The 17,397-nt window shown below is 41.1% G+C and overlaps 1 protein-coding gene across 7 annotated transcripts in view; it reads right to left on the reverse strand.

The window, feature by feature from the left end:
- Positions 1-15,196, reverse strand: part of APP (amyloid beta precursor protein) — a 160,694-nt gene extending 145,498 nt beyond the window's left edge. For 5 of the 7 annotated variants that reach the window (XM_014461935.2, XM_014461932.2, XM_014461930.2 and 2 more), the window contains exon 1: positions 15,008-15,195. In XM_014461935.2, the coding sequence (XP_014317421.1) occupies positions 15,008-15,127 (120 nt within the window). In that variant the 5' untranslated portion in view covers positions 15,128-15,195. Of the gene's footprint in view, positions 1-15,007 lie in introns of all 7 variants that reach the window. The other 2 variants (XM_014461934.2, XM_014461931.2) reach the window with 2 other exon arrangements.
- Between the last annotated feature and the right edge of the window lie 2,201 nt (positions 15,197-17,397).

The raw sequence follows: 17,397 nt of genomic DNA on the forward strand, positions 1-17,397 counted from the left end.
AATATCAAACCATTTTTATTGATTAATAATTAGTAAATATTTGAAACAAAATATAATCATAAAACTTTCTTTCTAGAATGGATTTCCCCTTGCATAAAGCTTGCATTTCATCAAGATACTGGTTTGCCAGGTAAGTCCAGTGACGAGAAAGAAGCATTAAGAGACTTGAGGGGACTCAAGAGGAGTAGGAGGGGGAAGTCCCTCTCCCTGACAAATGCCTATCACTAGTGAAAGAAGCCAATCTGACAAGGCTCCACGCTATAGGATTCCAACTCTATGACATTCTGGAAAAGGCAAAACTATGGATAGTAAAATATCAGTGGTTGCCAGGGGTTAGGGGGTGAGGAATGAAAAGGAGCACAGAGGATTTTTAGGGCAGTGAAATTATTCCATATGATACTGTAATGGTGAACACATACATTAGCCCAAACTCAGAAAGCACAACCAAGAGTGGCCCCGAATGTAAACTCTGAACTTTTAGGTTCACCAGCAATAACAAATGTACCACTCTGGTGGGGAGGCTGGTAATGGGGAAGGCTGTGCATGTGTGGGCGGCAGGGGGTATGTGGGAAATCTCTTATACCTTCCTCTCATTTTGTTGTGAACCTAAACTGCTCTAAAATAGACTTTAGTCTATTTTAAAAAATTAAAACATAAAGTCTATTTTAAAAAAATAAGGCACCAATCAGTGTAGCATAGGGTAAATTTAGTGTTGAAAGCATATGCTTGAGAACACACACACACACACACACACACACACACACACACACAGAAAAACAATGCCAGTAACTTAGCTCCCAAAGGAAAATCTACCTTCCCTTTATTTTACTTTCTACGTAAGTATCTTAGCACCACTACAATGCATGCATTTCAGGCTCAGATAATGCTCCACTCCAAAATGCCACTAAACATTTAATAACCCCGCGGCCTTTTTCTCTATGAGGACAGGTGAAGTGGTTCTTTGAACAGGAATATAACTCTCCCACCACCTTTCCTTGTTTATTATCTCACAAAAGTGCAGCACTCATGACTCATAAACTCTGTGACACGAGAGAATTCGCCCTGAGGGAAAAGACTTTATGTGCCGTAAAGGGTGAGTTACTGCATTTTTCTAAAGGGGTTCCAGCTGCCACTTCACAGACACACTACCCTGCTGAGCATTTTCCCAGGAGCGCTCGGTTTCCCATAAACCCTGTGGCAGGCAGTCAAGTCACATTTTCTTCTTTTCAACTCAAAACCACAGACTCTTTGTAGGGTACAAGTTGATAAGGAGGAGAACTGGATCTCTGGTTTGCGTTGCAAACCATCCTCAGTGTCCTGGGGTAAGAGGGGGTGTGACAGAGCAGTCATTCATTCTGGCGCTAATCTTCTAGCAATCGGGCCTCTCACACAGAGATGACCGGAGCTTCCCGAAGTGACCAGCCAGATACAGAATGTGCTTCATTTCCCACCACAAAAATCTAGGGCATAGGGGTCATTTCCGGTGTTTCCACTTCTCTCTCCAGAACACCGACAGCGACAACTGGTAACATGTAGATGGAGGAGATTAGAGAATTTGAACCACGTGGATCCCGTGCCTGCTTTACCTGCAGCCCTGACTCCCCTACTGTTACTCACAGATAAGAAGTCATTCATTGGGATCTGCCAAAGATAATACAATTTTGCTGTTGTGACATCATGTTTACTTAGAAAGGGGGAGGAACATCAACAATCAAGGTCACAAAATTTCTCCTGGAACGCAGCCAGTCCCAGTTGGTCGAAGTGATTACCACATGGCACAAGCAGCCCCCAACTCAGAAAACAAACAACGGAACAAAAAACATAATGAAAAAATCATGGTCAAGTTTCTGATGAAAATCCCAAGTACTACATACCTAGTGTTTTGTCTTGTTTTTATTAAGCAGCTCCAGTATATGACCAGAGACAAATAAGCACTTTATGTTGAAACAATAGCAGAGCTTATAGTTTTAGACAAGAGTAAAGATTAAAATAATTAGATACACAAACGTGCTTGTGGTAGTAAGTCCCTGACTTTTCACCATAATTAATCACAGGCATTAGTTCAATGTTTCATATTTTCTTGGCTGCATCTCAAATCATCACATAGAAAGGAAGTAAGGATATGAATTCCTTCAGCTATTTAATTTGCAAAAAATTGACATTTAAGAAAGCCAAAAACATGTAGTTATATGTACAGAAATATAAAAATATGTCCCCAACAAAAAAATTCTTTAACCCCAATTATGAATAATGATTTCTTTGATTATTAAAAAACTAGAGGCCTGGTGCACGGGATTCGTGCAATGGTGGGGGGCATGGCCGGCAGGGATCAACCCACTGTGGGAGCGCTGCTGCTGCTCATCCCAGTCAACCAAGCAGTGCTCCCACTGTGGGAGTACACTGACCACCAGGGGCAGCTCCTGTGTTGAGCATATGCCCCCCGGTGGTCAGTGCATGTCATAGTAACTGGTCTACCGGTCGTTCTGGTCATTCCACCATTTGGGCTTTTATTATATAGGATAGACTTTAGGTAACCACAAGACACATTAATAAAAACATAAAGAAGCAGCAATTTGAGGCCTGTGTTAGTTCCTTGAAAAGCAAACTGTCCTCAGTTCCAACAAATCTTCCTGAATTACAGCTGCACGACTAGATCCATACAATGTGCTCCAAAAAAAAATTTAAAAAATAAAGAGCTCTCACCTAAGACCCTTACATGATACCACACTGTGCATACCAAGCCCATTAGGATCCTCCCATGTGGAAAAACCCACTCCACCCCTGTACCGTAATGTGAATCCCTCTCTCCTCATTCAGGAATGCTTTCTGGTATTTATCACAGTGTGCCTCACATTTGTGTTAAGTACATAGCTGCACCGCCTTCCCAGCGAAAATGCACTTTCCTGAAGGGCGGAAAGCACAATCTGGCACCCCGTTGCCTCCCTCTGGTGCCCCACATTCATTACCTGTGGTTTAAGCTCTCAGAAGGCTGCCAAGCCCCTCTCCCTCCCATGGAGCCCCAGCCCCCAGCCCTCTGAAGGAGAACTCATTAGTGAGCACTTGAACTCTGCAGCTCCATCCAGAAGGCTGATGACAGCCAAAGGAAAGCAAACGGTAAACTGCATTCTCTTCCTCAAGAGTTCTAGACTAGCTCTGGCTGGTTTGCTCAGTGGACAGAGCATTGGCCTGTGGACTAAGGGGTCCCGGGTTCAATTCCGGTCAGGGGCACATGCCTGGGTTGCGGGCTCAGTCCCCAGTGGGAGGTGTGCAGGAGGCAGCCAATCAATGATTCTCTCCAACCACTGATGTTTCTATCTCTCTCTCCCTCTCCCATCATCTTTGAAATCAATAAAATAATTTTTTTAAAAAAAGAGTTCTAGGCTAGTATATTCAGGCTCCAGCTAGATGAGGGGACACCTGACTGGCAGGTAGGATAAGCCATGGCCAGAGCTGGTGCATCTCTGAACCGGTGTGTGAAGGGGAACAAGGTACCTGGAAGAATCAGCTGGTCTACCACAGGAGACTAGGAAGATGTGCAGAGAAAGAAGCTAAGATGAGAGAGCCTAGTAGCTGAAACAGAGACAGATAGATAAGACAGAGGATCAGACAGGGACTGCCTGATTACCTATTAATCCATGGAGGCATGGTGTGTCCCCTTCATTAGCCCCCCTTTAAACATAAGCCACGTTGGTAGCTTTATTTTGAACAAAACCCTAGAAAAAGGCCTGGCTCAAATGCTGGTTCACTAACACGCCCTCCCTGATCCCTTCAATCTCTGTATCCAAAGCATTTTATCCAACCACATTTCCCTGATCACCGACCACTTTCTACCATCTCTGACACTTATGTGTCCTATCAAACTATACACCCCTTAAAGGGCAGGACCATGCGATTCATTTGTGTGTTCCCCTCAATAATGGCCAACACTACGATTGCACAGTAAGTGCCTAATCACTATTTAATGAATATTTCTGGTAAAGTTCAGAATGCATCATGGGAGGGAAATTCATTATATATTAATCTCCCACTGGGTATTATCAATGTCGCTCCTAAATAAGATAATATAAATAGGATAATATTAGAGTTAGATTATGAGCTTTTGAGAAAAAACAAGCATCTCCATGTCTTCCAATATTATACTTCCAAGTATGATGTGGCATCTTATTCAAACAGTAGCATCTTATGTAAAAAGCTACAGATTGATATTAATAATTACACAGCTGAGAAAGAGGCTTAGAAAGAACTAAGAGTCGGTCTCTCACTTAGGCTAAAAGGGCCCATCAGTTGGTCCAGGCACCTGAAAAGCGCCTACTCTTCTGGCCATAGAAACATGCTTCATCTTGGAAAGCTAATGTATCCGAGGCTGCAGTTGGTAGCCTAAAGTGGTTTTGCCCATTACAGAAAAATACCTTAAAACTTGATCACCATCAGAACATTTTCATTCCAAGTTTTAAAAAATCTACCAAGTCCTTTTTCTCTCTTTTTCTATCCAAATTGGAAATATATTAATCTCCAACAAGATGACATTTAAGTTGTTAAATATGCATAGCAAGAAAAATAATTGATGATATTTAAGAAAGCCAAGAACATGTAGTTAGATATGCAGAAATAGAAAACTATTTCTTTAAGACATACGTTGTCAGAGTTCTATAGAAAATTTCCTCTATTTCCAATATTAAGAGCAAATGGGGGAACCCTTATACTAAGGTAGTCCCTTTTGCAAACAAGCCATGTGGAATAAAGAATTAATGACAAAAGTCTTGTTTACACACAACTATAGTCCAAAAGACCAAGGATACTTCAAGAACGCAAAATCAAATGTGGCTAGGAAAAGTCTGAAAACAGTTCATGGTCAGGGTCCTGGGAATTGTTGCTAATTCTGAAAATAATTTACTTACAGTTCTTTCTAGTCTTTCCACTTTTGAAATCAATTTTTAAGCATGTTCTCAAGGATGTTTCTTTTCTTTTAAATAAAAGTGCAAGCAATTATGTAATATTAATAAAATGACACTAAATATGTAAGAAGTCAATAACATTCATCATAGTCAATTTACAGCTCTGCAAAAGAGATGAGCTACACATCTGCACAGGGTTCTTGTCCAAAATAACACTGACCTTGAAGGAGGCAGGAAAAAGCACTGCATTCCAGACGGATCCAGGAGCCAGTGACCAGATTTGATCATTGCTGAAGTGGAGTGATAGGTACATGGGGCATTAGACTATTCTTGCTAATTTGTATATGTGGCTTGGAATTTTGAATTAAAGAGAATGAAAAGTAAAGAGTCAAGACAAGGTTTATGTACTTTCATGATGCTTAAAATTAAAGTAAAAAACAACAACAAACCATCCCAGCTGAAACAGAGTCAAATTTCTAAATTTACATTACAGGCAGAAAAAAAAAAGCAGAAACAACCAAGATCCAAATTGTATATACATGATGGCAGTTGGCACGAATGAACATTTACATGAAACAAAAAATCAAAAACGCTGCAGCGACATGCTATAGAGGTAGCCTAAACAAGGGATCATTTCCTTTGAAAGCTTTTACAGACCGATTTCTTTTTCAAAAAACATATTCAAGAGGAGGATAAAGAAAACATATAATAATTGAGGTTTACTATGTGCCAGAATCATTGCAAATGTTTCATGTTAGTCATGTCACCCTCTGTCAATGGGCGATTGCTCTGTTTCACAGAAGACAAAACTGATGGAGGTGAGACTTGGTGAAAGTAGGAGGAGCCATTTCTGAGCACTCCAGGAGCCCATTAAGGATAAGTTTTAAAACAAAACAAACTGTGTCTGGATTAAAATGACAAACTTTCTTCTTTAAAATTTTCTGGAACGCAAAGAAAAAATCCTATCAAACCGTTTTCAATGTAAATTCTTTTCATCATGAGGGCTACTGGAAACGGAATGACTAATTTAATTGAGAAAGAGAAGTAGAAACCAACCGAAAACATTCTCTGATTACAATGTAATGAGGTGCTGAGAGGCAATGAGCAGCTGATGAAACACGACTGTAATAGTAATAACGGGATGTGTGAGCAGTGCTGTGCTTGCACAAGGAGGGCCTAAAGCCAGGACGGAAAATGCCGCACTCGGGCACTAGCTGATTTCCCAATAATCTGACCCAGGTTTGTTCCTCACACTGTCTATAAATGTACATGTACACACACATATTTATACTCAGACTTGGAAAAGATTGTCCAAGAACCTGTCCAAAGTGCTGAGTGTAAAAGCAAATTGGTGGGGAGAAGGGGTGTCACCAAAATAAATAGGGCAGAACACAAATGTGAAAACACAAACAGATGTGTGCACGTGTAGCCTAGATTCTCATTCCCTGTTAATTTATGCAAATTGTCTTATATTTCTAAGTAAAGTGCCAATTATAAAAGTATAGTATGACTGCAAATCTGTAATAATTGAGTATGCATTTAGGAACGAGATAGATAATAACAAGAAGAAATGTTAAATCAAACAGTAATTTGATTAAATGATTACTGTGTAAAAAAGAAAGTCCAAACTGGTTTTATCTCATTGAGCTCCAAATACTGTGATTTGTGCAATTCCTATTTTTATATAGATCATGAATGCATAAAGTAGATCTGTTCTCACATTAGGTAGCTGAATACCTCAATGCAAAAATTGTTTCACCTAACAGTACCCTAATTAAGTTAATAACAAGGTACCTACCTATATAGTTTAAGTTTAAAAAATTTGGCTCTCAAAAGAAATTTCAATCGTTGTACTGTTGATATTTGGCTCTGTTGACTAATGAGTTTGCCGACCATTGATACAGATCATTAATGCATAAAGTAGATCTGTTCTCACATTAGGTAGCTGAATACCTCAATGCAAAAATTGTTTCACCTAACAGGAATTTTTGAATCTTTCCCAAACCACAATGTTTACGTGCCTGTACTTTGTCAATTTTAAGCCTACAAAGGTGGATGGTAGACACAGCAAAATCACAATGGCCAAGGGTGCGGCTTCTGCCCTCAGGTGGACAGTGTGCCCTCGAAATTGGTTACATTGAAAGATCGCGTGTGTCCTTTGTTTTTTAAATGATTTTAATTTAAATAAGGTTGAGAAACAATTCTTATCTGGGAGTCCCAGATTCGGTTATATATTTTAAGAGTAGAAAGCTGGGCAAAGAAAATGGCTTTGTTCAACTCATCAAATGGGCAGTTTTTGTTTTATTCAGACGCTGGTATGCTTTGTCTGGTGATCCTGTTCATTTATAGACAAAGACAACTGTTTATTTAGAGCAAGAAGGTTAAAGAAACAGAAAACACATATTATTTGCTGTGGAAAAGAAAACATGTAGGAAAAAAGAGTATGCCCATCATCTAATAGATAAACAAGCCACATTCACTTCTTTTTTTCCCAGCTGGAAATCTCTGCCAGCACTTGAGGCTTAAGCTGTTCCAAAGTCCCCCCAGAGAACTGTTCCCCCGTGTGTTCTCAGAGCCATGGACACCTGCTCCAAGCCCCTACCTCACCCCAGGGTGCTCTGAAGGTTAGGGATAAGGAGGGTGGCAGAGCCTGTGTTTTAAGTTCTGTCCTTAAAAAAAGAAAAGAAAAAGAAAAAGAACAGTGCTGGGGCTCAAACAACTTCTCGATTAATTTGACAATTTTTAACTTGTAGGACACACACTTGTCACACCTACACCTGTGTATTCCTATCAAAAAGGGAGGTCTAAGATTGGTGAGGCAGCTCTCTGGATTGCTCAGGTGTCAAAGAGCAAAGGCTGGATATGAAGGGAGGTCTGTCTGATAGCAAAGCTCATGTTCCCCTTCACTGCACTTGACCCCAGGGGCTCCCTTGTCACAGCATCTGGTACACCGTGCGGTGGACAAGCAGGATGCTCTCTCACATCCCTTTTCTCACTAATATCTTGAGATTTGAATTCCTTTCTCTCCCCAGTCTAATCTATCCTTGAATTCAGGCTAATGCTTCTAAAAGTGTCTTGACCAGATAAAAACAATGTCACAGCTCTTTTTTTTTCTTTTTATTAAATGTATTGGGGTGACATTGGTCAATAAGATTATATAGGGTTCAAGTGTACAATTCGATAATACACATCTGCATATTGTATTGTGTGGGCCCACCACCCAAAGTCAAATCTCCCTGTCACCATATATTTGACCCCCTTTACCCTTCACTACTCCCCACCCTCTTCCCTCCAGTAACCACCATACTATTGTCTGTGTCTCTGAGTTTTTGTTTATTTGTCTTATTTGTTCATTTGTTGCTTTCAGTTTTATATCCCACATATGAGTGACAGCATATGGTTCTTGACTTTTTCTGACTGACTGTTTCAGGTAGATACCCCAGAAAAGGGGATGCTGGGTCATATGGTAACTCTATTCTTAATTTTTTGAGGACGTCCATACTGTTTTCTATCGCGGCTGTACCAGTTTACATTACCAGCAGCAGCGAGTAAGGGTTCCTTTTCTTCACAGCCTTTCCAACACTTGATATCACTTGTCTTATTGATAATGGCCATTCTAACAGGTGTGAGGTGGTATCGCATCGTAGTTTGGATGTGCATTTCCCTAACAGCTAGTGAAGTTGAGCATCTTTTCATAGATCTGTTGGCATTTGTATGCCTTCTTGGGAGAAGTGTCTGTCCAGGTCCTCTGCCCATTTTTTAAGTGTTGTTGCTGAGTGTATGAGTTCTTTATGTATTTTGGATATTAACCCCTTATCGGAGCTCTTTCTTATCTCCAGAATCAGACTGCAAAACCCCAGACTTATAATCAAGGCTGCTTTACAGCCTCATTCCACCTTTTCATTTTCTAAATCCTCTTTCCAACTTATCTAGTTGTGTACGTATATAAGCTCCTCATGAGTCAAGTGTGGTGTCTCCCCACCATTCAGCAACACATGACACAAAATACTCTCCTGAATGCACTCAGTAAATATTTGCTAAATTTGCTTGAATTAAATTTGGGAAAAAACAAGATTCTTTAGATGAAGAAACAAAATACATTTCAATTTTTTTCTTTTCTCATCCTAAAGATCTTGGTTTAAATAAAACTGTTTGTTTTTTAGAAAAGGAAAAAAATCTAATTTCATTCAAAAGGACAATAAAAGCTAAAGATTCTCATTATCCCCTACCCCCTTAGGTTTTAATATGTTTCTATGGAACATTATCCTAGTTTTATTCTATTTCTATTTATAAGACTGCTAGTGCCTTAGACCAATGTTTGGGTACTGTAGCAGTTCATTAAGGCAAGTGGCCACTTTAGGCTGTTAAATGATGAATAATTTATATAGTTATTTTCAAGTTGTTTTCATGATGGCAGCACTTTCTGCATCTCGTATAGAACAGAGGGAAGGAGCTGTTTTCTATTAAAGGACCCCAGAGGAAAATAATAATTGAGGGAATGTCTGTTGTGGTTCTCTCTTATTGCACACAAACTATCCCAAAACTTCGTGGCTTTAAACGATAAATATTTCTTATAGTACACAATTTCGGTGGGTTAGAAGTCTGGAAGTGGCTTAATTGAGGGATCCGGGCTCTCACAAGGATGTGGTTAAGACCTGGGCCACAGTCACGTGAAGCCTTGACTAGGCTACAGGATCCACTTCCAAGTGGTTCATTCACACGCCTGTCAAGCTGGTACTGGCTGCTGATAGGAGGCCGTTCCTCACCATATGTACATCTCCCCAGTGCCCTGGGATGTTCTCGTGACAGGCGGCTGGCTCCCGCCCCAGCAAGAGTTATGCAAGGTGGAAGCCATGTGTCTTTTCTGAATTAGCCTCAAAAGTCACACACAACATCATTTCTGTAATATCTCATTGATTATACATGTCAGCCCCGCACAGTGTGAAAGGAGACTACATGTGGACATGAATACGGGGAGGGAAGCAAGGATTGTTGGGAGCCATCTTGAAAGCTAGCAACTACATAATAATTTACAATTTCTCACAGTTCTGTGGGTTGACCGGGCAATTCTTCTTCACCTGGTGTTGTCAGCCAGAGCACTACAAGGAAGGCTGCGAGGTCCCACCTGGCCCTGCCCAGGTGGCTGGTGCGGGCAGCTGGCTGGGAGCTCAGGTAGGGCTATGGATGGGAGTCTCCATTCTCTTCCATTTGGGCTTCTCCACATGGCTGCCTTTCCAGAGCATGAAAAGAAAAACTTCTAGAGCTTTTTAAGGCTTAGACCCAGAACTGAACCAGTGTCACCTCAACTCCATCCTACTGGTTAGAGCTAGTCTCGGGTTCAACCAAGAGGGTAGCAGCTGAAGGCATAATTCATCAACAGCCCACGATGGGACCTATTACCACAGTGTCACATGAAGAACAATCTAGGGCTTAATACTTTCAGAAAGCATACTTAGTGATTATTTAGTACTAGAGGCCCAGTGCATGAAATTTGTGCACGAGTAGGGTCCCTAGCGGCTGCCGGCCAGGACCTCCCTTCCCCTGGCTGCCTGCCACCGCTGCCAGCGGGGCCTCCCTTCCCGCAGTTGGCCGGCCGGCCCCGCCCCCTGGCTGAACTTCCCGGTGGAGGGGACAATTTGCATATTAGGCTTCTATTATGTAGGATATTTAACTGAATATTTAGTCATGTACATGTTTATCACTCTACTATTGAGTGTATACCATAGCACTTACATCTTAAGTAGGTAAACATAAACTGAGGGCAAATCTGGACTATGGGCCAACATTCCCCTGACTCTCACCTAAAAATCTGTTTAGAATTCTGTCAATGGGAAAAAACAGTCCCTGCAAAAGGAAACCACGGCTCTATTTGAGGGCAGGCTCTCTCAGGGCCCATTCTGCTGCAATCCCCAGGCCAACAAGGCCATCCACAAGCACTTTCTAAATGAATGACTACTAGTGTGTGCTGGGTCAGAGCTGTTTCAGATAAAATGCTTTGTTAGGCATGACCTCTAGAAACAGTTATTCTCAGCGACACCTTGGGTCTGTAACCCTTTTGCTTGTAGAAACCATGGTAAGTCCTAGTGTAGCTCTGGTTGCCATAATAAATTACCATACATTGGGTGGCTTAAGCAACTGAAATTTATTTTCTTCTAATCCTAGAGGAAAAAGTCTGAGATCACGGTGGAAGCATGACCAGGTTCCGGTGAGAGCTCTCTTCCTGTCTGGCAGATAGATGGCCGCCTTCTCCTGTGTCCTCACATTAACTCATTGTGTGAGCACGGAGACAGAAGACAGAGCAAATTCTCTGAAAGTCTGATGCCCCTTCTTACAAGGGCACTAATCCCATCATAAGGGCCCCATCTTCATGACCTCGCCTAACCCAAAGGCTCCAACTCCAAATACCACCACGTTAGAGGATAGGGTTTCAATATAAGAACTGGGCGTGGAAGGTGGGGGAGAGGGGTGCACAAGCATTCATTCGGTCCATAGCAGTCTTCAATATAGATTTGATAAAGTTACAAAAGGAAGTTCTCAAATGGTGCTGACTGTGCTAATATAAAAAAGAAAAATACAAAGAAAGGCAAATATCTGAATGATGACTGGGCAGAAGTATAACTTATTACTGGGGAAAAAAGGGGGAGGGAAAACACAAGGCACCTGGAATTTGGAGGATTTGGAGTAAAATGAAGATTAAACAAATACTCGATTTAAACCCTAAGTTTGGAACTGTCTTCTCAAAAAAACTTTATATGGGTTTATAACCAGGAACAAAGGTAAAACACTCAATTTTTATTTTTTTCTCCCTAATTTTGACCTGGACTCATGATAGCACAAGAGAAATCAGGGGGCCAAATTGACAATATTCATAAAAATAACAGCAAGGAACACAAATTGAGAGGAACATGATGCTGCAAAGATAGACTAGATAATTCATCAAAATAATATTTGACACATCATATCAAGTTAAGCATCAACAGATACAATGTGCAGCTTATATGGGCAATCCTTTGAAAAAACAAATTTAACAGTGAGTTACACTGGTTAGCAAAAGGTCAAAATGAGGTCACGGTCATGAATTCAGTTGGTTTCTTTTGTCCTAGGTCCACAGGCTACTAACAGCTGTCCCTCTGACTCAGCCAGCTGTCTCTAAAACAGAGGCACTGAATGAGCACGTAGAGAAAAAAACCTACTCATCCCTATTGGGAGGAAAATAATCAGTAAGTGAGTAGCACTGTAAATGGTAATAAATAATCATGGTTTCTGTACATTTTTTAAAAAAGGAATGCGCACAATGATAGATGACAGAATAAGTTGAAAATATCTTCATGGTGCAAAAATGCTCATTAGTCTGGAATTCTATATCCGATTGAACCATTGTTTAATAAAAATGAGTTCAAAATGACTACTAGTGAGTGCTGGGTCAGAGCTAAATTTCAGATAAAATGCAACTTCTAGAAATAACTAAGATGACAGACCTCAAAAACAAAAGAGGAATAAAAGTAAATAATATAGGAATAGAGATGCTTTGGTGAAAGAATTGGTTGTAAACAATGAATCCAGTTAAAGACAGAACTTATAACTATCTCTTGGGAACTTTTGAGAACAGATTATAATATTACAACATTGAAAATATGAAGGTAATATAATTTACAAAACCTATATGAAGGAGAGGTAGAAAATTTGTGCATTTTATCTGTGGCTTTCCTGATAGGGAATCAATCAATACTGTCTAAAATAAAACATGGAGTTAAAAAAAAAGAATGAAAGAACATAAACGTTTTCCAACAACACAAATAAAATTCAATCTTATAAACAAAAACTATTCATTATTTCTAATTATAAAAGAAAAATGTCAGAAAACCTATAGAGTGGGAAGTGGGAGGAAGACCCTAATATATCAATAAGGAATGTTCTTCTAGGTAGTTCAGAATGCACATTCAACAAAAAATGTCAAACACTGTTTGAGCAAACATCTATTCCCTCCCCTTCCCCACACACATACTTTCCCCAAAGCTGGTTAAAATAAGGAGGCACCATACATGTCCTCAGCTACCCACTCTCGAACCCATAAAGCTTTTCTAACACACTGTGTGTTTCTAAGCTCACTGTGTTGGACGGGGTCATATTTTTATGTTGCCCCATGCCATCTTCATCCACTTTCTGTCAAGAGCCCCTCTCCCCACACCATGTGGCTCAGGTCTAGCTATCAAACAGGCCACACACCCACCTGGCCAACACAGGCCAGTCCCAGTACTGATGCCAAAGGTAGATGTGTGACCCAAAGCAAGGCCAACCAGATCCCTCCTTGGAGTGTTAATGCACATAATGCAGTTGGGAAGCCAAGCGAGGATGACACCCGCCCAGAGCTCCTGGCTGCCACCTTGCCTGGCCTCCTCGAGAAAGCTCATCTCTGCAGGAGGTGAACGAATGTCAGGGTGAAAGGACAAGCAGAGAACAAGAGAGAGCCGGATAGAGAAACCCCAGGCAGCACCGAGGCTCAGGTCTAACATCGGAGAAACCAGCTTCTGGATGTCTTCATTAAAATTCTATAAGCTACCCCCACCCCAAGATCCTTCCCATCTGCGGTATGAACTATTCTCCATGTGTAAGATGCTGAGTGAGCTTCCAGCATCTGGCAAACATAAGCTGGCGAATCAACCCACTATTTTCCCCTCTTTTCCAAGACTCAGCTTATCACTCATCCACTGGATCCCATTTCTCCCTAGATACCTGAGCCTAGTTTTCTTTTGATGGGCAACCATCCTTCTCACAGTTTGGTTTAAGCTTCCTTTGACTTAAGTTCCTTCCCTTTAAAAAAACAAAGATACAACAAAACACCAAGCCTTTCCCCTTTCCTTGAACTGCCCTCAAACTCTTGGTTTCCAGTTTTTTCCTCAAAGAACCCACAGATGTCTTCACTATCTATTCATGCATTCTTCCTGTCACCTACAGCAATTGGACTTCTATTCCACTGACATTGCAATCACAAAGATCAACAACCACTGACCTTGGATTTGTCAAATTAGAAGAATATATTGTTATAAAACACACATATCCTAGAATAGGCAAGTGTCTAGTGCAGCGGTTCTCAACCTGTGGGTCGCGACCCCTTTGGGGGTCGAATGACCCTTTCACAGGGGTCGCCTAAGACCATCGGAAAACACATATTGAATATATAATTACATATTGTTTTTGCGATTAATTACTATGCTTTAATTATGTTCAATTTGTAACAATGAAAATACATCTTGCATATCAGATATTTACATTACGATTCATAACAGTAGCAAAATTACAGTTATGAAGTAGCAACAAAAATAATTTTATGGTTGGGGGTCATAAACATGAGGAACTGTATAAAAGGGTCGTGGCATTAGGAAGGTTGAGAACCACTGGTCTAGTGAATGGGGAGTAAAATGTCTGGGACTCCACGTATTTTAAACTGAATTAATAAGGAAGGAGCACCCTGAACAGAAACAACAAGGAAACGAGGAAGAATTGCACAAGAGATAGAGATCCTGATGGATGAAGACCTCTTAACTTATCAAAGTTAAGTCAACAAAGCAAAGTGCGGACAGAACAGTGCTTTCTGTAAGTTGCCCTTTTTAATAAAAAAAATAAAAATGAATATTCTCTTTTGCAAGAAGGATGAATCAAAGAATGAAAATGTTAATCAATAGAAGATGGGTGGCAAATGATGTTTCTGAGCATAACTATTTACAGTTTCAATGTTTTAACACTGTAAACATTTTCTGTTTTCAGAGTAAAATGAATAAGGAGGGAAAAACTGAACACAAGCAGAAATAAAGGAACTAAAATATATCAAGTTGATAATATAAATAAACATAATTCTCGTCACTTTTACACACAATAGTTTGAGCACCTATAGTGAGATACACTAAAGGTAAAAGGATGTACCGAGATATCTTACATTTTACTCAGTTGGTTTATTAGTGGCCGGAGTATGATATACTTTTTAAAAACATTTATGCATATGGGAGAGCAAATCATCAGGAACAAAGATTTTCCATTGCAAGAGCTAAAATACCAATATTTAATGTCAAAAACAGTAAAGGCAGGAGGTCCAGCGTGCCGCCGGCGGGACTCACCTCCTGGCAGTACTGCAGGATGCCCTCCTTGGTGCCGATGCAGGTCTTGGTCCCCGATGGATCCGATTCCCACTTCCCATTCTGCACATTCATGTGCATGTTCAGTTTGCCGCAAAACATGGCGACCTGGGGTTCCGCCAGCAGGCCGGCATTGCCATCAGTGGGCACCTGGAAAAATAGGTTTGGGTTAGTTATGGCAATCCACGGTTCTGGGGGTGAGACGCCGGGGAGCGCGGGAGTAGGCAACCAAAGCAAGAATAGTCCTATTCTTGCCAATTCTCCATTGTGAATTAGCCCCGCCTTCAGCATTCCTTGAGGTTAATTATGATGCATGCTACATACATCTCCAACCTCCTGTAATACAGTGCTTTTTTTTTTTAACAGTAAGTGGAGAAATTAGTAATACTGAGAGGAAAGTATTCATTGAAAAGTTTGCATATTTGTTTCTACATTTTCCCCTGGCAGATCTCGTGGTGCCTCCTGCAAGGTTCTGACAATAAAATAAGATTTTTTTCTGAAATAAATATTCCCACTCTAGAGGGAACCATATTCTCACCATGACCTCCACCTGGCTCACACAAAGAACAATGCCAAGGCCTGCGGGTCATACCGTCTCAGCTCCTAGAGCTGAAGGCACAATGGTAGTGTGCACTATTAGTTAGCAAATGACTCCATTATAATTTTTTTTAAAAGTATCTGTTTATTATTGATTTCAGAGAGGGAGAGGTAGGAACATCAATGATCAGAGAGAATAACTGACTGGCTGCCTCCTGCACACCTCATACTGGGGATCAAGCCCAGAACCGGGGCATGCGCCCTGACCAGGAATTGAACAGTGACCTCCTGGTTCATAGGTTGACATTCAAGCACCGAGCTATGCTGGCCACACTCCATTATAATTTTTTGAACAGAAAAACTACTGTTTGTTTGTTTTTACCATGCCCAAATGTGACTGAGTATGTTGGCCCTTCGCCCGTATTTTCCCCCCTGCGACATTTCCTTGTTAACACTGCCTCAGCTCTTGAGTATGTTAAGGATGCTAGTCCCATCCTCCCAACCACAGTGCAAGCAGGCACAGGTCTTCCTCAGAGCCCAGCACGGCGCCCACCAGCTGTGCAGTGAGCTCTGATGGGCCTCAGGCATTCTTACCACAGGCAGGATAGCATTTCAGGAAAAAAACTTTGAAAAAGGTGCCCTTCTGTATTTCCAACCCTTCTGCCCACAGGTATTCCCTTCATGTAAATATTTTTAAAAGGGAAAAGGGAAGTAATAAAAAATATCTGTACTACCTCACTTCATAGGTTCTGGTATCTTAAAAGGAAAAACAATCAGAGATGAAAATTAACCCCCCAGGAGCGAAAGTGCTATTCCGAACCAAGGAATCACAAGGCATGTTTAGTAAAATAATTCCTCCCTTGTTAACGCCAGCTGCTGAGGACATGTGTGACATCCATGGAAGGAAGGGGTGACTTCCAACAAAAGCCGTTCTGTGGTAAAGAGCTGGGTGATCCTATAATAATTTGTATCACTTCTAAAAATTGTTCACGGGAAGAAAAACACCCCATAAAATAGCACTGAGAGATTTCAGTTAAAGAAAAAACAACACCACCACACACACACACACACACACACACACACACACACACACACACACAAAACCAACACAAAATAACAAAAACGGCTTCCTGACATTTCTTCCCACAGAAATGTAAAAATAGATCACACATCTGTCCATGCTGGTCATCTGCATATGTTTTTTTGTGCAACCGCAACAGAGGATTTACTTCCTTTAAAAAAATCTGGCCCTGAACCCAGCTGAGACTCAGCCCTGACCAGCGTGCAAAAACTCTGGGCACAATCTCTAAAACCACATTCCAGGTAACTTTTTCTCCATTTCTACTTCCACTTTGTGAATCATATTCGATTAACAAAACTTTGCCCCTCCATTGCCAGATCAGCAGGAATCTCTGGGACCCCTCAAGTTCCCAATTTGGGTCTCTTGACAACTCCTACAATTCCCAAGCCAGAAACAGAGAGGCTCATTCTCCAATGGGTGCAAAGAAGCAGCCTGAGCAGAATGCTCTATACACTGAAGTTTCAACAGCTTTCCTGAGGGAGTGAGAGGGAATCCAATGCCTTGATCCTAAAAATCAGAATTTTGTCAAAAAATGTTTTAAATATTTTTTATTTGATTTCAGAGAGGAAGGGAGAGGGAGAGAAAGATAGAAACATCAATGATGAGAGAGAATAATTGATCGGCTGCCTCCTGCACATCTCACACTGGGGATCGAGCCCGCAACCCGGGCATGTGCCCTGAGCTGGAATTGAACTGTGACCTCCTGGTAAAGGGATTGACACTCAACCACTGAGCCATGCTGGGTGGGCCAAAT

The sequence above is a fragment of the Myotis lucifugus genome, unplaced genomic scaffold (genome assembly GCF_000147115.1).
Source record: "Myotis lucifugus unplaced genomic scaffold, Myoluc2.0 scaffold_163, whole genome shotgun sequence".
NCBI classification, from domain to species: domain Eukaryota; kingdom Metazoa; phylum Chordata; class Mammalia; order Chiroptera; family Vespertilionidae; genus Myotis; species Myotis lucifugus.